Genomic DNA, 26,641 nt, shown 5'->3' on the forward strand with positions numbered 1-26,641 from the left:
GATCAACCAAAAACCAAGTGTCTTCGAAAACGCTTCTTTCCAGTTAATACTTACTTTTGAACGTGTTATGATGCAAAAACAGCATCATAAACTTCATTAAATCCCATGACTATTAATATTATAACACACAAGGACAAACTAAAAAAAGAAGTATACAATTTCTTTTCATATAATCTTTTTTATTTGTTTGCTTCTTGGTTGTCTTACTTTTTTGTCGTTATCGTAGAGCAAATGTGTTTGTTGATGTAACTACATAGTTATTACTTTTATTTGATAATTTAATTCTAGCGTTTTATATTTTAGCTTGGCCAGCATCTCGCGAGATGCCAATGCTTCCAGTTAAGTATAATTATATTATTTATATATATATATGATTTTAAAGTTATATGTATATATACCACATGTCTGTAATCAGTTTTTCAGTACTGCAAAGATTTGTATCTAGTTTAAATGTAAGATCGATTTCGCTTCTCGGTTTAAATGTTAATCAATTTTTATTTGATTTATTTACTAGCATTCTGTTCTCTGTCGTATGCGTATGCATCAAGTACAATAAAAGTAATGTAATGTTACAGTTTAAATATATTATATGTATATATATATATAAGTTTATATATATATCTATACATAAGCATAGATTATGTAAAGGGGATGTGTACTAAACACAAACTTCGTTTTGTCCGCTTTCCCTTAATCCATTTCTCATCCTTTAATTAAACATACACCCAATGATGGCATTTGTTTTTATTTGTTTCTTTATGTAACACAGCTTGCAAAATTTGCATTAAATTTTCTTTTAGACTTGCAAGATAGATAATTACGTTTTATATATTATTAAATCTTTATATGTAACTTTTAAGGGTGGGCGTTTTAATTTATTTAGATCATTTATTTTGGGAGTTATATGTAAAACTATGAATTCTTCCTTTTCCATATAAGTGCTACTCCTCACCTCCAATGCTTCAGTGTTTCCCCTTCATTGTATTTTCATTCACGTTTCTTTCTAATAAGCGTTTATGCACATTGTATTGTATGCTTACAAATTAATTAAACTCATAGTTAAACGCCAGAGAAATAGTTCAACATAACAAATAAAAACTTAATAAAATAATGGTTTGATTATAGTACGAATTAGAATTAGCATGAGAATAATAAGAATGGGAAAAGCAAACTAAACAAATTTAACTAGAACGAATGCAAAGCCTTAATCGACAAATAAACCGCCTTGTGCGTTTATGGGTGGACAAATGGTGTTTTATTGAATAATCGATGTTTACTATTCAATTTTTTTAAGGTAACATTTTGTGTGAGAGGTCCATCATTATTTTCTTTATCGATGTTATCCGTTTCCGTTTATCTTTTTTGCAAAACTTGGTAATAAAAAATATATTGTTCTTATATATTCATATTGAAATTTAGCATGACACGCGCTTGCCAAAATGAAAAATTTAAGGAGTTTGGGGAAACGCGCGCGGCGAAAATAACTTTCGAAAGAAAAAATGCAAATAGGACCCCCATCCAATTAATCCATCCGGAATATATCCTCCTTAATATATTCCATGTAGTATTTTTGTAGTGTCCGATTTGTGTTGCTGTAGATCTGGTTTTTTGTGGAAAGCGGGCTTGGGTTGGGTTTTGGTTTGTTGCTTGTTTATGAGAGGTGGAAAGACATGCTGCCCTCGTTAGCGGCCACTTTCAGCTTCTGCCTCATCACCTCGCGACTGGAGTAGTCGGGCAACTTCAGATAGTTGACACAGGTCATCACAGATGGTAAGTAATCGTTGGGGTTTTGGTTCTCATCCAACGTCTTGCGCACAATAGTCAATGGAGGCGTAAGGGCCTTGAATCCTCCAGTCGGAAGGCGTGGTGATCCAGTCACAAACTGCAAGAAGGCGCGCTGTTCGTCGCGGTTGTACGAGGCCAGGATTTCATACAGATATTGGATAGCTTGCGATTCCTGGTGGAATCCATGATCGGTGCGGCAGCTCTCCTGCAGCATCTTGGTTTCCCATCGCGACTGCTGTTGATCGCTGCCCGATCCGCAGAAAACGCACTCCAACTCCTCTGGATAGAACATTCGCAAGCGTTGAATTGGAAAAACGGAATCAAAACCTACGGGTGGTACAAGCAAACATTTTTTCAGTAAAGTTCCAGAGTCAGGAAATTGGTGAAGAAGCTCTTTAGATAGAGTGTTGAACTTTAACTTACCTTCACGCAAAGCCTCAAACTGTTTCTGGACACCCTCGATAAGGAACCAGTATGTGACCAGGGAGATGTACTGATGAAGGTTGTGCACAGTGACAGGTGTATCGCGACCGCCGCGGCACAACTCTATATTGGCATGTCCGGGCAATACGAAGTCCAAGCCTAGGTCAGCAATTGGGCAGCCATCCAAGTCTAGCTGTTCAATCTGAAAAAAATAGGTAATTTTATGAAATGTATAAAATACTAATTAAAAAAGGACTAAACTTAGTTCAAGATATTGAATTTGTTATTTGGTTAAAGCCCAACTTACCTTTTCAGTCTTTTCCATGGCATCGATGTTTGGATCGGATAGAATGTACTCACGCTGGCGAACCAAGTCTTGGAGTCGCACCAGAGTGTTTTGGACCTCCGGGGCCACACGCATCAGATCGGCCAGGCCAATTGAATGCTCTTCGCTGACTAACCAGCGATAGAATGGCAGAGAAAATGGCAAATCCAACTAAAAGAAAACAGAAAAGTCAATACAATTGAATTTAAAAATATTTTGCAAAATTATCCTACCATGCGACTGTCCATCACCGCCTTTGCCATGAACTTTCCCAAGAACTTGAATTTGGCCTTGGCCTTGGTCATCTGCGGAAGCTTTGAAGATTTACCCAGAGGCAAAGGGAACAGGCCATGCACCGCATGCACATAACTTGTTGTGGTTGTAGTCGTGATAATGCTCGAGTTATTCGTAGTGGTGTTCTGCTGTACAACCGTTGTTGCGGTAGTGGTGCTGCTGGGATTATCAATCGCTGCTGGGTTAGCAGTGTTTGTATCACTAAATTGCTGTGCTATAATCATATTTAAAGCATTCTCATTTGCGCCGGTGCTAGAGGAGCTGTGCTCCACCGGCTGTTGGCCAGCTCCGCTACGCAAGACGTGCGAACGACTGCTAGAGCGGGTGGGTGGATGCTGGTGTGATTGAGCGGTGGTTGTTGTAGTGGTGGTGGTGCTGCTCACAAGAGACGCTCCTGCTACTGCTGGACTGTTCTGGTCCATGGTGGTTGCCTCAAGAGCATCCTCGATGTGCAGCACAGCGCTGTTAGCCTTGACTACGTCTACAATGGTCACAGAGTTCTGTTTATAGCTATCACTGCCATTCCATAGGCCGAGATCGGTACGCTGCAGCTCTGCAGAAACCAACGCGTAGAATTCCAATGTAGGTCCCAGACCCGTTCCAACCTCATTCTCGTACTGAATTTCCAGCAGTGCCTTCGAATGCCCAAAGTCCTGCAGGATGTGCTCCGCCTGTTTGAGTATCTCTGTCCGGGAAATTGCGCGCTTGCGGCGATCAAGGCGAGGAGCAACGCGTTCTGAAGACTCCGCTGCATTAAGATCGGGGGTAGTGTCCAACAGACGCTGCAAAGCGCGATCCCGATCAAAGCTGGTTGCGTAGAAAAGCAGATGACGAGTCTCGAAGGGGAAAAGGAAGGGACAGGCCATGCCTATCTGGGGAAGCCACTGTGGTAGATTGCCCGTCATGATGACAAGCGGATCCTGCAGCTGGCGATTCGCTTTGGCCATAATCTTAGGATGTATAAAGTCTGACTGGGGGATAATGTTTTGGCGCACCACACAACCGTAGAGATGGTCCCAGTGACGGTTTAGAGCATGAATAACTCGCAGCATGCATAGTGCATCCAGTGAGGCGTCTTGTACGGTCACAACATCAGCTGGAAGAGAGCTGCTAAGGAAAGGCTTTAGAGCTGAAATCACTCCAGGCGCTATTCCTTCGTGCCAAAGCTCAGTCTTCTTGCGCATGAACTTGCTGCTAGATTTGTGAGCCTTCTTTGTTGACGACCCGCCACCGCTTGCCACTCCAGAAGATGAGGAGCACGAAGAGGTAGCGTTTACACAGCTGGATGCGGAGCTCGAAGTACTCTGCTGTTTTTGCACGCCACTGCTACACGAACTGCTGCTGGATGCTGCTCCCGCAGCCGCTCCCGAAGTCACTTCCTCCTCTACAGGACGATAGTGAATAGTATGCTGCTGCACCCATATACTAGCGTTTCCTAAAAGAGTCTCAGACTCGTTGTCCGTCTCAGGCTGTTCACTGACCAGTGGCGAGAACTGCTTGACCGCCTGATAAACCGTCATGTTATAGGGCAACACGTGATCCCCAATCGTAAACTGCAGCTTGTGTCTAAAGCTCGCCTGGCTCAACACCACTGCCGCCACATTGTCATCCATATCCTCTTCACTGTCGTCGTCGGATTCTGCACGGATGCCACCATAGCCGCGCACCACCAGGTAACGCTCGATGGCCTGGACCATGGCCAAGGGGTCGATCTTTACAGTGCCGCCCTTCCACTGACGTAGGTTATTGCACTGCGGATGCCGTTGCAGGTTGCACTAAGGAAAAAATTCAGTTTAATTATTAATCAACAAGTAAGATATTGCATCATTTTTTTTTTCAAATCATACAACATTTTGTTTACATCTACTATTACTAATTTCGTTGCAAAGAAAAATGTAATTACTATCAATTGCCTTCTACTTACCTTAAGCTGATGAGTGTTGAAGAAACGCAGAGCACTCTGATTGGACCTTCCACCAGGACCGGCAGGAAAGTCATGTACCTTAACGGGGAACTGTTCTAGTTGCGTGACACAACCATTTAACTTGGCCACAAAGGCTCCGAAGGCTATCGGCTCGATAGTTGGCATCTGGCCGACGTTTTGCAGCAGAGGCTCTAATGGAAGGCCAGCAAATACGTGCATAAAGCTGCGCAGGCGTGCATCGCGCTCAACCAGACCAGTCTCGCTAGTCATATAGTTGAGCATGGCTTTGATCAGGCCCGAATGATTTACCTCGAAGGGAGAGATGTCGCTCTCCAAAAGGATGGTCTTCAGCTCGAGGAGAGCATCTAAACAGTCGTGGTAGCTCCCGTTAAGCTTGAACAGAATGCTGGACAAACGCTCCAGGACATTGGTACTGCCCGCTGTGGACAATGGAGTATTGCCCGTAGACGATAATCCCACTCCACTACTTCCGCTCTGAGTGGCACCACTCTCGGATGCCGCCTTGCTCCTTTTGGCCTCCTGCTCAGTGTAACGCTTTACAAAATCCACAGCCTGTTCGCGGACCCACTGACGCGCTCTCTCTCTGTTGGCCGCCGCTAGGAGATTGGCGTGGGAAATGCTCTTGCTGATACTCGCCGCAACGGCTGCAGCGTTCAGTCCTCCGGCTCCACTACCAGCGCCATGTTGGCTCACCGTGTATGCTAAACCAGTTCCGGATCCGGAACCTGTTGAGTTCGAGTTGCCGGAATCTTTAGAAAGACCATGATGCTGCTGCTGAGACTGGTGATGATGATGATGGGTCGTTTGACGGCCCCAGCGAGCTGGATTGAGCGAAGCCAGGAACGAAGATTTGCTCGATCCGGCATTAGACGAGTTACCGGCGTTAAAGCGGGACTTGGAGCTCCCAGAGCCACCTCCCGAACTTGGCGTACTTCTGCCACCGTTGCCGCTACCAAGACCTGGAAGAGCAAGAGGATTGGTTAGACCAAAATCTATTTACATACGGTTCGTATCATTGGAAAATACACTTACTTGTGGCACGGCTGAGAAGTTCATGCATAGCTGAGCCGGACGAAGAAGGAGGTGCTCCCCCTGGTCCAGATCCCGCTGGTGCGACGGCTGCATCTTCTTGTCTAGATTTTGCCCTGCCACCGCTCTGCGATTTACGCTTCGGAGGAGCTTTTCGCTTTAGCATGTCCGTCATCTTGTGCTGCAGCGCAGACGCCGAGGACGAGGAGGACGAAGATGAGGACGCCGAGGCAGCGGCACTGCTGGTGGAGGCCAGCACTAAGTGTGCAGGCTGTTGATGATGTGGCTGGTAGATCACCTGAGGCACCTGCTGCCCTTGCTGCTGAACTCCCGTTGGTAACAGTTCCAACTGTGGTGGTGGTGGTGGAACGGCCGGCTGCTGAAAGTGCACGTACTGGCGCGGATCTCCCTGTTGGGTCACAAAGTAGGCAGCGGGTGCTCCGGAGGAAGAAGACGGTGCCGAGCTGCTGTAATTATAACCACCAGCTGTGGTAGATGAGCTTGTGGCGTCCAACGCTGCAGTAGGAGTTCCTTTGGCGCTGGCTGTTAGGGCGTTCATGGCATGCGAGAAGCTCTTCACGCTGTACGATTGATGCTTGCTACTGCTGGGAGTCGTGGAAGCACTCGACACACCCGGAGCACTATCCATGAAAAAGGGATTTACTTGCAGGCTGTTGGCGGAGGCAGGAGCCGATTGTGATCCGCCTGCATTGGCGGTGGGCGTGGCTGTTGTGCTAAGCGGTTTCGGCGAGGGATTCGCGCATATCGGATTGTTTGGATCAGTGAGCTGAGTGAACTGGTAGATAACTCCCTCACGACGAAAGTGCGTGCCAAAGACATCGGGAAGTTGGCGCATTAAGATCTCAGCCATTTGAAGAGCTCCCACAACGATGCGCAAATCATTGCTTCCCAGCATGCCAGCAATGTGGCTAGAGACGAGCTGATACTTGAGCACCTGGCGCAACAGCTCCGGAGTGGCATAGTACACCATCCGCAGAAGGGCGCGCAGGCACTTGTAACGCACATTTGGTCCGGCAGAAGAACTGTACACTTCGTACAGTACGTTAAAGATGTGCTTGATAAAGTCCGCAGCCAGACCCCGCTCCTCCTACAAATGCATAAGATCAAAACGTTAGAATAAACTCAAAAAAAATTGTCAATAAAAAAAATCGTTATAATTAGGCAAATGATTTAATTTAAGAAAGTTACACTGTGCAATAAGTAAACAAAAAAAATTATTTCTCACCTTAAGGCATGCGATTCTAGCATCCAGAGATGGACGGCGCTTTACTTGATTGAGGTTGACACTGTTGCCTGGTGGATTATTATTATTGTTGTTATTGTTGTTGGAGGACGCTGCCGCGGCTGCAGCGGACGTGGACGCTCCTCCCGAGGCTGCTGATCCAGCAGATGTTGTAGTCAAGTCCTGGCCCGCAGACATGGGAGCCACATAGTTATGGTTAAGACGACGTTGAACGGGTCGTGTAGTGCCCGTGTCCTCATTTATTTGCTGCATGGCATGAAAATCGACAGTGTAGGTCCGTCCAAAGGTGCTCAGGCTTATCTCGTCCTCACTGCTTTGGTTGGCGGCCTCGATCAGGCGCGAATCAATTGTAGAATAGTTGTGCCACGAGCCACGATCATCGCGCCACTGCCAATGCACCTGGTCCTGGGTATTAAGCGTGGGTCTGTCCAGCAGTGAGTCCACAGCGAAGATTCCATCCAAAGGAAGGCGCGGCATTAGCTCCCCAATGAGGCAGGTAAGTTCGTACAGCTCTGAAGGCGAGCGTGAGATCAGCTCCACGTGGGTAGCACTGGCAGCAGCCGGCTCCGCATTTCCGGTGAGCAAATAAAGCAGGGTGGCCGCTATATCGTTCCTTAGTAAGGAAATTGCCAAGTCTGGACAGCTGCAACACATTAGACTTAGCATCCGAACGACGGCTGTGAAGGTTCCTGTATTCAGGATGGCTGGTGTTACCAGCAGTAATTGCTGGCAGTTCTTCAACAGGTCCGGACTAGCGATTTGCTGCAAGCGCTGGCCGTCGTGCTGGAAACTCTCCACTAGACGACAGAATGCAGAGCAAACGCTTTCAATGCATTTTTTATCCTGCTGGGAGAGCAAGCGAGCTAGTAGAGGCAAGCTTTCCGCCACAAAGTGGAATTCCTCCGGATGCATGTTTAGGCAGCAATTAGCCGCAATCGCCAAAGCTGCGCGCTGAGCCACAATCGAAAAGAAGTCCAAATAGGTGAGGCAGGCCGAAATTCCGTTTGCCTGCAAGATGGCCTTGTTGTGACGCCGTGACAGAATCTCCAAGGCGGACAAGCTTTGCTCAGCCACATCCATGCATTGGATGACCTGAAGTTTCTCTAGAAAGACTGGAACCGCCTCCACCACGGTGCCTGACGAGCGGGGCAAAGCTTCTAGCATGTATGCCAATGCCCTACAGGCATTGTTCATTATATCAAAGTTGTGCTCCATACGAAGGAGTTGTATTAGAGCAGGTACCACTTGCTTGATTGGAAAACCGGCTAGGGTGTCCTCGTTGCCCATCACGAGCATCTGGCACATTTCAATGGCAGCCTGCAGCTGCTGGGATTCGTCGTGGGATTGTAATCCTTGCAGAAGTTGATTGGCCTTGGAACTGCTGCTGTTACCAATGGTTCGGTGGAGAATATGTGTCATCCTTGGGCCAAGGGCACCGAATAAATGGGGCGGCAGTCCGCGAGCTTCGAGCAAAGCCTGTAGACGACCGACCTCACTGTCATCGCTTTCCGAATCAGCGGCTGCAGCTGCCCCCGATCCACTGCCATGCTGAGTGCCACTGGTCGTCCCGGTACTTGTAGGTCCTCCGCCAGGAGCCGACCCCGATCCTGTTGCAGTCACATTGTTGCTGTTGCTGCTGCTGGCTGCTTGGCCGGCACTGCTGTTGCTGCTGCTCGACGCGCCCACTGCGCTGGTGTTTCCTACGGATGAAGCCGATGCTCCAGTAGCTGGCGTTGCGCCTCCCGCTGATCCTCCTCCGCCGGTTCCTCCTCCGACGTCACGAGCGGCACTCAGAGCGGCCGCTACAATGCTTAGATTGGCAGAGTTTGCACCTAGAGCAGCATCACGAAGAAAGTCACAAAACTCGTCATCAATATTATAATCCGGCATAGCTTTTGAAAACAATTGATTCAGCGATTGAATGATTAAGTAAAGACATAGAAACAAATAGTCAAAAAGAAAAGCAGACTTGACACTAAAAGCTTAGACAAATTAAAAAATATTCGGAAGCTAAACAAAAATCGTATGGTAATATTAAAATCTATTTCAGTTTTTGTTTGCGATTTAAGTAGTAAGACCATTCAAGAAAGTAACATTATCATTTTTTTTAGCGTTGGTAGATAGCTTTAAAACTGATAGATTAGTTTGCGTAGATACGGACATACGGACATTGTTATATCCATTCGGATGGTGAGATACTGCTCAAGAATATATAAACTTTATATGTCGTTATTACTGCGTTTGCTAGCTTCTGATACTATTGTTAAGGGTTAGTGGCGATAAATTATAAAGTGTTAAGGTCAAAACTAAAAAAGTATGGCTGGTGGGTAAATAATTTTAAAGTACACATGTAATAAATAACTAAATCAAAACTAAAACAGCAAATCTAAGTAGTAATGTAAGAGGTCTAGGTTTCAATAAGGTCAAGTGTTGGGCAAAAGATCAAAAATGGAGTGCTGCCACCTGAGATGCATTTGGATGGTGGACGCAGGAGTGTTTGGCGCGGGGTGAAATAAAATCAATGCAAATGAAAAGCTTTATATGTATGTGGATATAGACTGGAATTGGTGCGAGTATGTACATATACTGATCGATTGGGTTTCACGTTTACCTGGCGTTATTTGCTGTCCACCTGCATGCGGCGGTCCACTTGGCGGTTGTTGTGCCATCAAACTATATGTTAAAGCATCCGAAGCTGCTAATCAGACAAAGAGACGAAGACGGAGACGGAGACGAAGGCAGAGATCGGGAGGTAGAGAAAGCAGAGCAAAACAATGTTAAGTTTTTTATTATTTTGGTTCAGTTCGGTTCAGTTCAATTCAGTTATGGAAATTAATCGGCAGACACCGCGAGCAAAGCAACGCAGGAATGAGCGAGCGAGGGACGAAGAAAGATGTAAAGAAGGTTGGAGTATTTTGGGGTGTGTAGTTTTGTTTCAGTGCAGTATGGGTTATATTATCACCTAGACTACGACCAGCACCAATAATAAAGAGTGGATCCAATTGCCAACAATTTGTACAGTGTACTCACGATCAGGGTCGTTTTGAGTTCCACATAAAATGATTTCGTGTTACCCTACTGTTTTGTAAATCACATTAGAATTTGTTCTTCCCTAGACGGGGACGTCTTAAGCGGACCACATTTAACCCTGTTCCTATAGAGCGTGTGTGTGCTAACAATTCCTTTAAGGCCAGACTATCTCCTATTTAAACAAGACTCTCGCGAAAACCTACAAGTTGGGAGTAGTACGGTCGTCAGGCAACAACATTTCCTCACATCTCTGTGGTTTTCAATGGTTGTCTGGTGTTGTCTGCACCCCCGTTAAAAGTTCTCCTCTGCTTTTAGCCTTATCATGAAAATGATTGAGGAGCCCCTGGATTTTGATTTGCTTGCGGTCTCTTGTCCTTTCATCCTTATTTTGCTCTTCATCTTCCTTCATCTTCTTACCACTGCTATGCGTCACTTTGGGGCCCTGATGTATTTGCTGCGCTGGTTGCTGTTGCTGCTGGGGTTGATTGCTGCGATAGCTGAACAAGAATCCCGGCTGCACGAGCGTGGCACGCTGCTGTTGCTGATGCTGATGATGTAAAGCCAATTGCTGCTGTTGTTGCTGCTGCTGCTGCTGTTGCAGCTGTTGCTGATGACGCACGGCAACTACAACGGTATTGCCGCCCACCTGTTGGTATTGATAGGTACCAGGCGGTGGCAGCAATTGCTGCTGTACAGCAGCAGCAGCGGAGCTATGTTGCTGCTGCTGCTGATGGTGCTGCTGCTGTGCTGCCGCTGCCGAACTCACACAAGAACCCGTCTTGCCACGTGAACTGCGTCGCAGTGAAGAGTGCTGCTGCTGCTGCTGTTGCGGGTTGTAGACAACCTGTTGCTGCTGCGGAGGCACAAACGTAGCCGCTGTTGTAGCTGTTGCTGGCGTGTAGCGGGTTAGCTGCGGCGGTGGCTGCTGCTGAAAGAGTGCTGGCGGTGGTCCTGCCCCTGTGGAGGTAAAATGGTGCGGTGGAGGTTGATGCAACACAGCCACTGAACTATGGTAATAGTGCGGCTGCGGTGGCTGCGCCTGCTGCACGTGTTGTTGTTGCTGATGCTGATGTTGATGCTGATGGTGTTGCTGCTGTGCAAAGTAAGCGGCAGCAGCAGAAGCTGGGGGATAGTGGGCCGCCGCTGCTGCTGCTGCTGCCGCTGCTGTCGGTGTCACAAAGGACGACAAGTGTGCAAACTGATGTGTGGGCAGCAATTGAGGTGGCTGTTGTTGTTGGTGTACTTGTTGTTGCTGATGCGACGGAGGTTGTGGCGGTTGTTGTTGTTGTTGTTGGTGCTGTTGCGGTGTCAAGGCATATGGTGTGGTTGTTGCGCCCGTTGTGAGGTGCGGCATGATGCTGTAGTCAACAACGTTGTTGCTGGAGTTGCTGTTGCCGCTGCGCGTGGCACGCGGACCGCTCCCTCCAGCGCCTGGCCCCGCCCCCTGTCCATGGGGGGCGGCACGTTGCTGATAGCCGGACGACGTTGTTGCTGTTGTTGTCGCCTTGATAGTGCTTGCTGCTGCTACCGCCGGTGTGTTGTTCTTGGTTTTTTTTGCGTTGTTGATGGCACGTTGAGGTTGTTGTCGTTCTCCTTCAGGAGTCAAGTGTGAGTGGGATGTGTGTGTAGAGAGAATGGGTTTACGGGAGTAGAGGGAGGGGAAGAGAGAGAGAGAGAGAGAGAGAGTATTGGGAGACAACAGTTAACAGCTTTATTTTTTGAAAATTTTGCAAACTTTTTTTGGGGACTTGTTATTTTCTTGCAGCTACACTACTTGAGTTAGTTAACTGGTTCTTTTTCATTGTTTAATGTAACGCAAAGGATATTATTTTGAGCGCAGTGTGTGTTTGGCTTTCAAAGGGTAATGGCAAGGGGAAATCAGGAGAGGAGACTGAACGACCTTCTGTCGCTGACAATGATGATGTTGCTGCTGTCGCTTCTGATGTTGCTGCAGATCCCTCACACTAATCTAAGCACACGCACACACACGCACCCGTCCGTCCGTGTTCTCCGAGTTCTTGATTTCTCGTATTCTGTTGGATTAATTAACTCCCCTTTGATTAATGTTTATGCTGCACTTTGTTTTTGTTGTTGCTGTTGCCGCCTCTGTTGCTGCCGCTGTCTTGCTCTCTCATCTCCCTGTCTCTCTTTTCTGCGCCTTTGCTGACACCACAATCCTTTTGCACCTTCACACGTCGGTTTATTGTTCTTGCACAAAAACAACAACATCATCATCATCATCATCAACAACATAAGCATCAGCAATTTACATAGGTATGCTTTTACTCAGAAATCATATGATAAGAAGTTTTATATTTAATCACTTTGCTTTTGATTAAAACGATCAATTTTAGGCTTAATTTAATTAAGGGAAAATACAATTGCAACAACAACAACGTGCAAAATAAATATTTATGTTGTGCGATCAAAAGGGGTTTTTGAATTCCGAAAAAAAAAACTTCGAAAGCAGTACTGTCTCTGGCCCACGTAAAATAATAAGGAGTAGAAAACACTGTTCCTAGATAATAAATCAATAAATCGGGTCTTTCGTAGCACAAATACAAAATGATTCACATATGAGTAAAAATAATAATGTGGGCGTTTCTTTGCGTTTAGATATATGTAGTATAAGCGTAAATCAAATGAAGCACTTTAAATGAATGACTCTCTGGGATGGGTAAAAGGCAGGGCTAAATGGGAATGGCGATGGTAATGGTATTGGCGGCAAGGTGGCCACAGGCGACAGCACAGCCGAAGTTCTGAACACTTTCCCTGAATCAAAGCTTCTTTAGACCTTAAGTTATAGTTGTAAGTTACACACATGCAATGCAATGAAAGAAGCAAGTAGTAGGGTACTTTTAACTACATTCCACTTTTAATCAGCGCATTTCCCTACACACATACAGTAGTATATAGTATACACGGTATTATATACGAACTTATTCCTGTTCCAGACGGCGCAATACACGATTTTTGACTGCCAGTCGATCGTTTGCCGCTGGCATATTTGAGTGCGTTGGCATTGCGAACAGCTCGCCGCCTTTTATCAAAATCACAAAAACACTACAGTGGGCATTGGGGAATAGCGACAAGGCGATGGCACTACGCAAAATGAATGCTTCGTCAATGTATATATATATATATATATATATATATATATGCAAGTATGCGCGTTTTCGCTACTGATAACGAATCCGCAAGACAATGAAAATCACATTTTGCCGACTGCTTTATAAGAAAGCGCAATTCATTTTGTCTAACCAAACTGAAATCGCCAAACGGGCTCTCGCCTCTGAACATGTAAAGTTCGAAATTTATATTTTATTACAGCTTTCATAGCTGAGAACTATATAATTATTGAAATTAAGCTTACAAACGCTCTAATCAGGACTTTAAGCCAAGTGAATATTCAGTTTAACTAGATCAAATAGCTATTATAACCTTTCGGGTTGAAAAATATGTTAATGTAATTTCACTAATGTTAGTGGAAAGCATACCCAATATTAAGGATTAATAAATGTTAATATAGAAAAAGTATACTTCTAATTGTGATATTTTACAAACGGTTAAAATTAAAAGAACTACACTACATTTAACGTGAATATTACAAAGGACTTTACATACAATACGGATAAATGGAAGATGGGTGTTATCCACTGAATTAATAATCCAAAGAAACTCACCACCAAGTTCACCAATAAGTTGCTGGGCGAATTCGCTTTCCGAGAGGTCTTCTTCCTCGAGTTCGTCGTCGTCCTCGTCGTCAACTTCCTCCTCCGTTGTGATCTCGTCCTCCTCGGCAACGATTTGTGTGTCTTCCTCGTATGACGAGCCCGCAGAGTTTACAATCCCGTAGAAGCCCACCTCCTCTTCCTCCTCTTCTTCCTCTTCCTCGTCGTCCTCCTCGTCGTCTTCGTCCTGCTCCACGGTCTGGCAATCCGCCTCCAATTGACTCTGGTTGTGGACTCCTGATGCCTCTGATTGATTAGGACCAGCTTCAGGGGTCGGCAGATGGTCGATCACGTCCAGATTTCCGTGCTCTGACTGCTTCTGCTGTTCACCTCCAGTTTCAGCACCAGCACTTTCTACTTCTGCCGCCTCTGTATCCAGCAGGTTCTGCTGTGAATGACGCAGGCTCTTCCTGTTCTTAGGTATCCCACCTGACTTGCTACTGGATCCAGATCCGGCTGATCCGTTCCGGTTGGCCGTCGTTTCCTCCGCTGGTATAGGCTGCTTTTCCAACTTTTGGGAGGAGCGTGTGTGGCTAACCTTGCGCGTTTTTCTATAGTAGTTTAGCAGGTTACCGCTGCGTCCGGCGCGAGCAGCTGCTGTTCCTCTATGCGGAGTGGTCTCGACCGCAGCTAACGATCCTCCAATACTGGCCTTGCGTTTGTTTCGATGGATGCTTGAGAAGCTGGTAGAGCTGGCACTGAGGCGAATCTGCTGATGGCGTGCTGCCGCAGCGCTGCTTGTGCTTGGCAACTCCTCCGGCGAAATGGTCTTAGATCGAGTGCGCTGTGCAACACAGTCTCCGGATGCCTGACGAGGAGTGTGGTCAAAGCTTGCTGCACCTAAGTCGATTTCTACCGCTCCCTCGCCGATACCGGGTCCCAAAGACTGCTGCAAGCGGCGTTTTTTTAGGGGCGCGCAAACCAGCTGATCTCCCCCGGGTGCCGCTGAAAAAGGCATTGGAAATGAAATTCGGATTAGCTCTTTAATTCGGTTTGTAAATATTTGTTTTTTCTGAAGCCGATTGAACGATTGAATGGTTTTAAAATTTTGACAAATAACCAAATGCACTTTAACAAATTTCGATGTGTGAAAAAGTTTATACCAAAATACTGTTTTTCAATACTTTGGTATATCGTGTAAATGATATCTAATTCAAATATTTGTATAAACATAAATTATTTAAATATTTTATACAATATACAGATTGTATCGCTAACGAAACAAAACAAAATCTAAATATGTGTATTTTTAATAACAGACAATTCGGACAACGGTTATTACATACGTTTGCTGTGCCTTTGCTAATCGTAAACTGACTTTATAAAAGCCAACTTTAAAAATAGTACTTCCACAACAAAGTAGGAGAAAGGATTTGCAACTAATGATTTTGTCTGATAAGAAAAGTTAGGTAATACAACTCACATTGTTGGCTACTGCTGGCTCTGTTGTTACTGTTGTTATGCTGGTTAAGCTGACGCTTACGACTGCCGGGCGATAGCGATTGATCGCTGACGACTGGGATGTAGTTGAATGCTGGCGAAGATGGGGAGCGGGTGGCTCCCACGGAGCGCTTGGAGATTTGTGACTCCTTGCTGCTGCGGGCTACGGAGGAGGAGTGGCGACCTTGACTGCGAGACCGACGGGTGGAGGTTGCAGATGCAATCGAGGTGGCGGGTACTACGTCGACGGAGGAGCTTACAGCTGGCCCTGATGAAGCCGGTGTGTTGCGTTTCTTGTTCTTGTGGTGGCTCTTGTTTCTGTTGCTGTTTGTGTTGTTGTTGCGTCGCCTCTGCGACGAGTGATTGGATGAACTTGGGGTGTTGGTCCCACTGGTTTTATTAGCCAATGTCGCTGATGTTGCTGTTGAACCACCGTCGTCGTGCTGCCCCTCCGTCAATGCAGAGAGCGATTGACTTTTAACGGATTCGGCCATAGACGACACTTAACCGCACCGGCATCGAACACACTTAACATGCCAACACAACCAATAATGGAATATTGATCTCGAAATGTTTGCTCGTAATCGGTTAGTTGTCTTGAGGATGGTAATAGTCTATAACTAAGCAGCTTTGAATTCAATTTGCTGTCGTTTTCTCATTAACAACACTATTTCATAAGCTGTGATTTTGACTCTTTCACTTCACTTGTCACAGTTTTCCGTGCTGATTTCTCATTCGCGTGCTTCGTTGGACAGATTGGTAGTGCTGCAATAAAGGAGACAAGATGCAAATGGATGATAAGACAATGTGAAACAAAATAGCAATATCGAAGGCATTTTATGGTCACGTTGCAATGACAACAGTGACAGGAATGTGAGAGCTAGGGAAATATTAACAATAGACCCCTAAAGAATTTTCCAGATTTCAAAGGCGTTGAAAATATATTTGGCATTCTCATGAAAAGTATTAACTGGTTAATAAGATGATTCCATCACAAGTTGGATCGATCTGGACTGACAACTAGCGCGAAATAGCTGGGAAACAGAAGACGGGGCTTTGTGGCTTTAAAAATAGCCACAAAGGAGATGGAACACTATCTGGCTCCGTCTCCTTTGTGCCTCACCCCAGGAGCTCGAATAGGCACAACTCAGATGTGGAGAGAGCCGGCAGCCATGCGGAGTGATCGGGCCATAGACAGGAAATGCTGAAACGCTAACTTCTGACAATTCGAGAGATATATAGGAAATGCCCGAATAGGGGAGAGAGGAGGGTCTGGAATCGAGAACTAGTAGTACCAAAAACACACAAGAGATAAGGGGAATACGAAACATGGCACTCGGGGGGAATCAAGTGAATGTGAAAAACCGGCTCGACTAAAACCAGGGGTGGAGATAGAGAGAAATAGAGAGGCAGGAGAGAGCACGGATATTGCTTGAAGTCAAATGAACAAAGGCCCTGCGTTTCAGGACAGGTACTCGCAGGCAGACAATGAAAAATGCCTCAGTTTGAGTGGTGCCAACTATTGATTTAGCAAATTTAACGATACCAATTTAACTATAGCTTATACATACATCAATTCTGCGACCAGCAGGATAAATTATATATCTTCAGAGTGTACATAAATGTCGGTCAGTTTTATGGAAAACGATGCGTTTGACACAACAAGGTAGAGGTGATTGTGAAAAATGTTTGTGGGGTTGAAAAAAGGGTAATACTACTTGTACATTACATTACATTAAAAAACAAATATACTTCTGCTCTCCTAAAATACTTCAATAAACACTTTTAGGTTTTTATATACATGTTTACTCGAAAAACCGTCAAATATGAAGAAGAAAACTCGTTTAAAATATCTTCTACTCACACAAATTCTTTGTTTTTAAGACTTTAATATTTAACGGGAAAATTCCATGTTGCCACCACAAAAGGGCAATGGAAACTAGGCACAATGAACAATGAAGAATTTACACCACCTAGGAAAATGGACACAGCCACTCGAAAACACACTCTTGAGCATTTGTCAGCATATGAAAACTGTAAATAAGTTAACAGCTGTTTGCCAGCAGCCACCAACACGTGCACGCGAGCGAGGCAGAAAGTAAAAGAGAGACAGAGAGCGAGAGAACACGGAGAGGGAATGTTTTGAGTGGAAACATGAGCGCTGGCTCACTCACACTCACAAACACTCGCGCACAGCTGTGTTAATCAGCTGTTCTCGGCCGTTTTGTTTATGTTCGGTCTTTCGTAATGCCCAGCGTGTCCGTGCATGTGTGAGTTGGCTATCTGCCCCTTCTTCCTATGTGTGTGCGAGCGAGAAACAAGTTCTGCGAGGGTGTGTGCGTGAGTTGCCATGCTCGTTTCGAAGAAGATGGAATGGAAGCAAATCGAGCAAAGCACAGACTTTCTGCTTTTGCCTCCACCAACCCAAAAAAGATGAGATTTGAGATTCGTCCGTTCTGCGCCCTTTTCGAGCACATAATGTACTCGAAAACCCCCGCCTACCGACCGATTTTGCACCCAAAAAAAGTGCGTAGTTTCAACACTTCTGTCATTTTACGATCTGGTTTCTGTTTCAACTTGCCTATCGAAGGGATCCACTCAAATTTGACAGGCAAACAAGATAAAGTAACAATACATACAAACAAAACGTCAAACATTTGCCAAAGTGACCCAGCAAGCAAAAAACCAATACAAAAATACGAATACAACAAATTCGGTTCAAGGCCATCGAAATGAAGCCAGCAGCCCAAACAAAAAAAAACGACGTCGGCGGTTTTGGTTTGGTGAAAAATTAGACGTATTCGGCATTTCAATTGTAGACACAATTTTTTGTTGGCTAGAGATGTCATCGTGTCACGAAATATGCCACTTCTTACAGGTAAATTAGTAAATGCGAATAGTTTTTCTGTACTTCAATTTTAAAGGTCTTAAAATCTTAAAAGATAATTTCTGAGATCGAATTTTAATTTCCGTGAGCATAAGCAAAACAACAGGGTGAAATCGGTTAGGAATGCTCGTCTTGAATTCATGTACGAATGTAGATCCTATCATTTAGAGCACATTTGCCGAAATCGGCAAGTGCCTACACCACGATAGTCAGTGCGCTAGTTCCAAACACCCAACCCAGAAAATACAATCTATCTACACTTATTAGTCTCTACTCGTATCTCTGCCCCACAAGTTTTTCACACCGAAAAGCGCAGACGAGAAAAATAATAAGCGAGGCCACAAATGGCAGCGCCTTCATGCACGCGTGTGGATGTGCGAGTATTCTGTGCATGTGTGTGTGCCAAGCGTTTTGCTTTGCGTGTGGCAGCTCCAACATATGGCGATTGCTGTGTGGTTTCTGGCATCGGTTGTTGTTGTCTTTTATTAGAAGTAAAAACGTGAAACGTTAAGGGTCTTAAACAGGGCAGACTCAACAACTTTAGTGCAGTTAAATTACACTTCACATCCCCAATTTTTAACGAGTATACAAATGCAAATTCCTTTTCTATGGATATGCAACATATTTGCCCAGACCTATCCAAATCGATAACTATATCCGCAACACACGTACAGAGTTTGTGTGAAACAGATAGGTGCCATTGTTGAATCCAAACAAACTCAATTGCTCCAAATTCAGTTGAGGAAATATTTAGAAATCAATTTTGTAACGAAGTTGGGACAGCACAGGTTTTATTAACGAAAGAAGTAAAAGTATTCCCCGAACTTAATAAAATGGAGACCAAATGTATTAGTTTGATTAAAAATATGATTTAAGGCTGCGCTAAAAGTCAATTGCCGCTGAGGGCAACCCTGCCAAACGCTTATGTACAGTACATACACATGTCTGTCAACTACACGACAGTATGACAACCCTGCCCCAGCATAATTGATAACAACTCGTGTGCTTATGTGGCTGTGTTAGCTGTGCCCTACCTCCCCCTCTACAACCCTTCTTAATTTCCCCTGTTCGTTATGCATTGTGCGTGCTGTGCTGTTGGCATTGTTTGTAACTTATTTAAATATCGTTGGAAAGAAGCAGTCGAGCGCATATCGAAGCTGGTCCCAATAGTGCTGCCCTAGCAAGTTTTCTGTATTCCCCATTTTCCGTTCCAGCGTCAGGTCGACATTTATTTTTGTCTCTTTCCAACGTGTTACGAAACCTGCCTACGCACAGCTGAGTGTGCGAGGGAGATGGCCCAAGATTCACGACACACAGTGGTTAAAAATCGAATATAAAAGTAACTTTTCATGTGTTTGATATGTTTCCGAACTTGTAGCCCATTTTATAGTCCCTAGCATTCCTCTACAATTTTTGATTTGCAGAAAATATTTAAGTTTTGAAAAATTGTAAATATTTTTTAATGAAGAATAAGAGATGTTTAATTTTGCGCAGTTTCTAACTCAGTAAACGACTTTCTCCGAATCCAATAAAGTAACAATTACGTAGTTGAATAAACGGACATAAGAACGCAATAGGAACGCCACCTGGCAACCCTATCGAGTGGGTGTTGGTGGAACTAGGCATGCAACAATTTAACTCCGAAGGTTTTTTTAGCCACATGGGAAATACTTGAGTTTCTAGAGGCAAGGTCAGCATAAAGCATTGTTGCCAGAGGGGGGATAACTTCAACGGAAAGCCAAGTAAATTATACCACATATTTTACAACGCCTTATATGCACAAAGCAGCATATACACACGTTTAGGCACATGTGCACGGTTTTTATATACAGTTATACACACACTTTGATGCACTTTTCACTGCGGAAAACGGAAGTGAAAATTGTTGGGTTAACTGTATATTCTGCATTTTATTCGACTTGATTTCGTAGACTAAGAGCGATATTAGGATCGACTAAAAATGAAAAGTCGATTGAGGAATAGGACGAAAAGAAAAGAAACACGCAAAAGGGAGCACACGGCGCTGCATGTGCGCGAAAGAGAGAGAACGAGGGCAAGCGCATGACGACGTACACACTCACACACACAAAGGCTTACCGAAGAAGGAAGAGACGGAGGTGAAGAACAAATAAGTCTCAGTATGTACAACAATATAACAAAATCAAAGCGATGAGCAAAACTTAATGCATACACAATTTGAGCGATTTGCATGCCCTGGCCACCGAGTAATCCGATTTCTTTCAATTTCGGTCCAACGCAGCGTGATAATATTCGAAATTATATAAACAGCAGCACCTTTTCAATTTGTATGTACCAGTGGCCCCGAGTATATAGAAAATACAGCCGTTTGCATTATTTTACTTTTCAGCTGTGCACGCACTCAAATCCAACACACGAATGGAACAGAAGCAGCAACGGCAGAAAGTCAGCGCACGGCGAAAAATGGCGACTGAGAGCCAATGAGTGAAAGAGAGTAAAAGCGCCACTTGAGTGTAAGAGAGCACAACTGCTCTCAAGCCAATATTGATATAGGCAGTGCGCTTAGGAATGGTTTGTGTGAAGCATATAAACACCACAATTCAGTTATAATAAACAGTCTAATTTAAATTAAGCTACCTGGACACTGGGAACAAATCACTCAAACTCCTCGAAAACAGGTCACTCAACCCCCGAGAATGAGGTCAACAAACCGCTCTCCCTCTCTCTTGGAGGCTTTGTCTTAGCCCATCACCTTACATGTGTGTCATTGTGCTATCCTAACTGATTTAATCTCAAGAATATACAAGTAAATTGAAATTCATTATTTGCTTCTCAAAATGGCCGAGTGTCCATATGAAATTGAGTGGTGCTCATTGCTTATCTATTTCAGGTGCCTCTTTCCCACTATTCGCCATCTCCCCTTTATTCCTCTCTTTATTGTGGTATACCTGTGTCTCGTCTCGGCTTTCATCACCCCCCTGCGATCAGCTGATCGTGCGCATGAGAACGGAGAGGGGAGAAAATGTATGAGGTAGTTACAATTACGATTCTAATAGGGTCGCTCGCTTTACCAAAAGCGCTCAGCTGACCTCCTCGAACCAAATATGTAGGTATGTACATGTATACATGTTATATGTGTACGAAAAACGAAGCAAAGAGGAAAATCTCAAACCCGAATAAAAAAAACCTTATAGGCGGATTTTTGTGCGATAATATAATGCAATAAATATTTAATATTTAATATGAGGATTGTTTTATTCTAAAAGTGGCAAATCGAACAATTTTAACCAATCATTATCAATCACTAGAATATCATATCCCTTCTAAAAATAACAAAGATTTTGTCTCAAAACTTCCGAAATCATTTGTTCAATTATTCGATTTTATAGGATCAAATTTGTGAATGGCAAATGGTGTGTGGGTCAGAAAGGGTATTGACTTCCGTAGTCGACTCCTTGTACACTATATCGGTGTAGATATTCTTTTTAAACTTTCTGATACGTCCATTTGCCAATAATCCCAACATAAATCTAAAAAGACACATGTGTATTTTTATAGGTAGATATGTTTGTTTACTTATGTACAAATGTACCATATGGAGTGGAATCAACAGTAAATGCAAGTGAACTGCAGTTGTGTGCATGTGCATGTTTTCGAAATAAAATTAAAAACCAGTAACGCTAAATAATAAATATGCATGGACACACGCTCTCTCGGCCACACATACACACACATGCAAGTGCAGTGGCAATGCAGCTGAGCGAGTCTGAGAGAGCCTCTGAGAGAGAACGCGAAATGAGGCCACGGCTGCTGACGAATTTGGGACAGGCAGCGGAGAGCAACGATAAAAAGAGCCGCCCCAACTTTCGTTCACCGATAAGGCCCGATATCGTTTAGGCAAACATTACTACTTGCAAACGACCTGAAAGGTTGCTTCACTCCAAGAATTATTTTTTACATTCAAATCTGTATTGAAGATTTTTACTCAACATTCAAATAATGAATCATTTGCCAAAAGAAGGATCCTAACGATATAAATTTAAAAAAAATTACATATGCATTTTGAAACAGATAGCGCCGCTAATATAATTTTATATATGTTTAGAAATAATCAGATTTTAATAGTTTTAGCCAAATAATTATTCTTTTGGCAACGTCAAAAATAGGGGTAATATTCTAGGGTAAGGATGTTCTTGTAAAAGTAGTATGTCTTAACCATTATAAGGCACGAGCACAAACAAATAGTACATAAATACAAACTCATGTATAACCCACAGAATAGAACGTGTTCAATCCTGCTAGATTTACTGACAAGAAAAATGCTGCATTAGTTGTAAAAGAGATAATTGTTCCAGCGATAACGCTTGATAATGCAGATAAGGTCGCAAAAAGATAATTTCAATTAACATCGATGATTTTGTCATGAAACGAATTTAGCGTTAAAAACTTTTATTACACCTCAATACATCAAGTGGCATTTATTACAGGTAAGCTATGCAAACCTAAGAACTACATACAAACAGCTGGCAGAATAGAGTGCAGAACAACATCCTGTCGTACATCGATCTGCAGATGGATGGAATGCTCACGGTCAATCCCAATAGTCAGTTCCTCGTTAGGGAGTTGAAGTGCTCCGAAGAAGGCAGAGGCTTTTCTTGAATCCACGGAGCAGGACGCTTCCTGCTGGGATCCTGCCACAGTTCGAATTAGTAATTTTTGGAATCGACTAGTCACAGTGGACATTTCAGAGGTGGCTATGACATTGAGCTCTCCGTCCAAGTTGGCCTGAAACTCAAGGCTGGGTGATATATTCTTCAGCTTGTCAATGAGACTTTTGAGCAATCTTAGGCTTGGTAGACCCAAGGCCAACTGCGAGTTTGGAACTCTCGGTACAACGTAGGCAGACCAATCGCTGCCCGGGATTATGGTCACTGGAACATCGTGCACCACTTCACGGGCTTCTGTTGAAGACGACGTAAGCACCGAGGCTATTACTGAAATGCACGGAAACTGAATTCTCTGCAGCTTTAGTTTGCAGCTGTTTACGCCTCCACCGCGAAGCACTGATAAAGCTCTTCCGAGGTTCGCCGAAGACACGCCTAGAACTATGTACTCCTGATCCGGGTGAGCAGCCTCCATGCGATACTCCGGGAAATACTCCTCAGCTGCAATTCCTGCCCAAACCAAGGGCGATGCAGCGGAGCTCTGATCCTCGTTCACGATAAAATGCATCTGTCGAGAGCCCAGAATCATCACGCAATCTTTCGCCAGCTTGGTCAAAGTGGCCACAATGGCCTGGAACTCTTTCATGTACAGCGGATCCTGCATCAGTGCGCGGAACTTCATCTTGTCAGCAAAGAACTGTACAAGATCAGGGCAGGATCGTAATGATCAGGAAATAAAGCGAGAAAAAAGAACAAAAAACAGAGTCAAGCCGGGCTACCATAAACTAAAAAGGCATCAAAATCTACGCAAATCTTCCAAATCGTTAAAATGTAATAACGCATAACGCTCAATGCAATATTTCAGTATATGGTACATCCTAATTGAATTCAAAGGCATTGCATTGAATGCCATTTGTTAGCACCAATCCATCCTATTTGAGACGACACAATCAGTCAGTTGATATTTCGAATAAACTGTTTTGACATCCTCGTAAAATTTCATTCTTAAAATTACACGCAATATTTATTTTTTGATCGGAGTCATTTGCGACCTACTCACTTAACATTTTAGGTTAGTCTGGGATGGACGACATCTCGGTCAGCAGACGAAAGCAACCTGATCGAAGGGTTCTGGGTTGGGATAGAGACGACGAATCCGAGACTTCGGACCCCTTTTCGGGGGGTTAATGAGGTGTGTGGACTACGGCACGAGAGGGAGGGAGAAGGTCGGGCATCCGACTTGTTCTCCACTCGCTCTCACTCTTTTCTTTTCTTCTCGAGTTCGAATTTTTGAGTTCAATGTACAAAGGCGAACACACACACGCGGACGCCAGCGAACCCTCACACACAGCACACTCGCTCGTTCATCGCACATACACACGGCGAGTGATGAAAACACGGGAGGGGAGGGGGAGGGGGAGGAGGAAGGGGAAGAAGAGCCAGGCAAACAAAGCGCAGAGCGAGTTCCGAGTTGTGTTTTGGCTCTTCTTTTCATTTATTTATTTGTGTTTTTGTTGGTGGGCGAAGCGGTGAGCAAAGAGCAGGCTAAACGAAACGGAGCTCGACGAAATGAAGCACGCAGCCAGATACAAAAACTGCCTCGTTCTCCTTGCACACAAAGTCATCAAACGACAGACAGGATTTGTACGGCTCAAGTGTAGGGGCGGCTCCAGGGGTGGCTCCCGGGGCGGAAATCAAATTATAGCCCGTCTAGGGGGTCAAAATATTTCCCTTCGCAGTTCAATCAACCTTCAAGGTTGTCCTATCAGCCGCTCCATTGCAATTGATAATGAAAATGAGCTCAGACGTTTATGCGTGGCAGAGTGCTCAGTGGATAAGAAATTTGGCAGTACCTCAGCGATTATCCATTTGCTTTTTAGAGTTTTTTCAGAAATGAACTGGTAATTACTGTATTTTGTTCTTTCAATATACATGGGTTAACATGGGTGCTGTATAAGTTGTCGAAGCTAGTATACATACTTTTTGGCATTAAGCATTGAGGAAGAACACAAAAACTGATGTAACATTCCATAAAAATCAGAAAAAGTACGTGGCTGAGTTCTCCGGGTTGAGTTTTGTTCACTGCACTGAGGGCTATTTTATGACATTTTGGTAGGCCCCGCATACAGGGCAACTCTAGCTCGAATGACAGTGCTGCCCATTTGGCAAACAGCTGTTTATTTTTTTTTTAATTGACCTATGACGTCACAGCAGCATAGCGAATTTCACAAAGAAGCGAAAAAAATAAAGGCTACATATCTGAAAGTGTGCTTCCACGACATGATTTTAATGATTAGTGGTGTTTCTTGCTGAAACCCTCGTGTCATTGAAACGTGCACATGCATGCATTCGTATCTATGTACATATGTACGTATACAACTAAATATTAAAATTAAAACAAATGCTGGGAGAGGGGAAGAAAGAACACTAAAGCGCTGACAAGAGGCCAAAAATTAATCAGAAAATAAAAATGCTGAGAATAAGAAACGTGATTGCCTTGCAGTCTCACTCACTAACTCACACACACTCACTCTACATACATACATACATGCTAGCATGTAGATGGAGCACCACCCGCTGAAGTTTGCAGCATAAATAAAAGAGAAAGTAAACTAAACAAGATGCGCTCGACCCCCACCCACCCCTTATCTGAATAAAAGAAAATACCAATTCGAATAGAATAAAAACACACACACACGTACTCATCAGTGGATACCCTACACGAAAGGCGATTAAAATTGATTTGCGAGAAAACTCTATTCGTAAATTTATCAACTATTTAGAAAACCATTCAATTGGTTGTAATCACCTATGCACTCTGGAGGTATATAAGCTTTTCTGTGCACATTTTCATGGAAAATGAATGAGACTCCTCGGCAGCCATTGTAAAAATCAATACCGCGAGATTGCCCTCAGAAAAAAGAGCACTTAAACCCAGCTGTCACTCAATTGAAAACTTCTAATGGGTAAAGCACAAATTTACCACGCTTTTCCGAGCCTTCGAAGGGCATAAACCTTCACACATCGGTCGGAAAAAGTAATGCAGGAAAATACAATTCGGTCGACATTTTGTTTTCAGTCTCGCTGGTGCCTATTTGAAACGTAAGCGTGTGTATGTGTGCGTATGTGTATCTCGTCTGAGCTCGGAGCCCCAAAAAATCCGTGGTCAAATTACTTCTTCGTATCGCCCTAGGCCCGCCTTTTGCAAAGTTCTTTGGTCTCGATGGCGTTTACAGCAGTCGCACTTACCTTTCAACCAAATGCAGAAGTTTTCTCTAAGTTTGCACAGTTTTTATACACTCAGCAATTTTCACACGCGACGGAAAACAATGTGCACCAGTGTGACCGCGTCTAGCAAACGACGACGAACGACTATCGACATCGAAATCCGATACCGATGGGGGAATTCTTATCGTGTGGAACGATTTTTTTATTTTATTGTGAACGATGCATTTGGGGGCTTCTGTTATTTTCCCCGCAGAGCGCATTTGGCTTGTATGCGATATGCAAAGTAATTATAATGATAGTGAATTAATTAATTACAATTATAATTGAGTGATGAATGCAGTAGTATATATTATACATTAACTTACATTGAGTTGCGACTTCGCATTTCAAGAAGAAGTATTGCGGAACGGTTAAGTAAATTACACAACATTTTAGGATTTTCTTTTTGATATATTTAGAAATTAAGGGAATAGCCAAAATGGCAATGCCTTATAAAACCTTAAAAACCATCAAATTGTTTTGCTCTTTACATTTTCTCGGGCATGCTCCTGTAATCCAATTCGAAAGAATATTTTGAATTTTAAAACGGGAACTTTTTTCTTCCCGAAATGTAAAGT

At 44.0% G+C, this 26,641-nt stretch overlaps 2 protein-coding genes and 1 long non-coding RNA gene across 12 annotated transcripts; 1 reads left to right on the forward strand and 2 right to left on the reverse strand.

Moving 5' to 3' along the window:
- Positions 1–158: 158 nt before the first annotated feature.
- LOC6726734 (E3 ubiquitin-protein ligase TRIP12) lies at positions 159–26,169 on the reverse strand. 9 transcript variants are annotated; one of them, XM_039295386.2, is made up of 12 exons: positions 26,046–26,169; positions 15,250–16,031; positions 13,779–14,771; positions 10,513–11,052; positions 9,677–9,760; positions 7,048–8,897; positions 5,805–6,909; positions 4,752–5,731; positions 2,767–4,602; positions 2,516–2,704; positions 2,209–2,410; positions 159–2,112 (listed from the first exon to the last, which is right to left on the reverse strand). In XM_039295386.2, exons 2-12 carry the CDS (start codon positions 15,758–15,760, stop codon positions 1,652–1,654), a joined length of 8,751 nt encoding a protein of 2,916 aa, XP_039151320.1. In that variant the 5' UTR covers positions 15,761–16,031; positions 26,046–26,169; the 3' UTR covers positions 159–1,651. The 9 variants fall into 9 exon arrangements, with proteins under 9 accessions (XP_039151320.1, XP_039151319.1, XP_039151318.1 ...); XM_039295385.2 differs by having other exon boundaries at positions 9,677–9,763; XM_039295384.2 differs by having other exon boundaries at positions 10,513–11,688.
- LOC120285038 lies at positions 17,841–21,432 on the forward strand. Its single transcript, XR_006541951.1, has 4 exons — positions 17,841–18,144; positions 20,085–20,703; positions 20,766–20,938; positions 21,023–21,432. It is a non-coding gene; the product is annotated as an uncharacterized LOC120285038 (long non-coding RNA).
- LOC27206455 (checkpoint protein HUS1) lies at positions 22,554–26,162 on the reverse strand. Of its 2 annotated transcripts, none has more exons than XM_039295391.2 (2): positions 26,046–26,162; positions 22,554–23,493 (listed from the first exon to the last, which is right to left on the reverse strand). In XM_039295391.2, exon 2 carries the CDS (start codon positions 23,476–23,478, stop codon positions 22,642–22,644), a length of 837 nt encoding a protein of 278 aa, XP_039151325.1. In that variant the 5' UTR covers positions 23,479–23,493; positions 26,046–26,162; the 3' UTR covers positions 22,554–22,641. The 2 variants fall into 2 exon arrangements, with proteins under 2 accessions (XP_039151325.1, XP_039151326.1); XM_039295392.2 differs by lacking the exon at positions 26,046–26,162 and adding an exon at positions 23,857–23,963.
- Positions 26,170–26,641: the final 472 nt, after the last annotated feature.

The sequence above is a fragment of the Drosophila simulans genome, chromosome 3R, assembly GCF_016746395.2.
Source record: "Drosophila simulans strain w501 chromosome 3R, Prin_Dsim_3.1, whole genome shotgun sequence".
NCBI lineage: Eukaryota > Metazoa > Arthropoda > Insecta > Diptera > Drosophilidae > Drosophila > Drosophila simulans.

Coding starts and splice junctions, on each gene's coding strand:
- LOC6726734 (XM_016176011.3), bottom strand. CDS start 15,760: ATGGCCGAATCCGTTAAAAGTCAATCGCTCTCTGCATTGACGGAGGGG. Junction 2,705..2,766: donor CGGTGATGGACAGTCGCATG/GTAGGATAATTT, acceptor GTTTTCTTTTAG/TTGGATTTGCCATTTTCTCT. Junction 2,411..2,515: donor CCATGGAAAAGACTGAAAAG/GTAAGTTGGGCT, acceptor TATTTTTTTCAG/ATTGAACAGCTAGACTTGGA.
- LOC27206455 (XM_039295391.2), bottom strand. CDS start 23,478: ATGAAGTTCCGCGCACTGATGCAGGATCCGCTGTACATGAAAGAGTTC.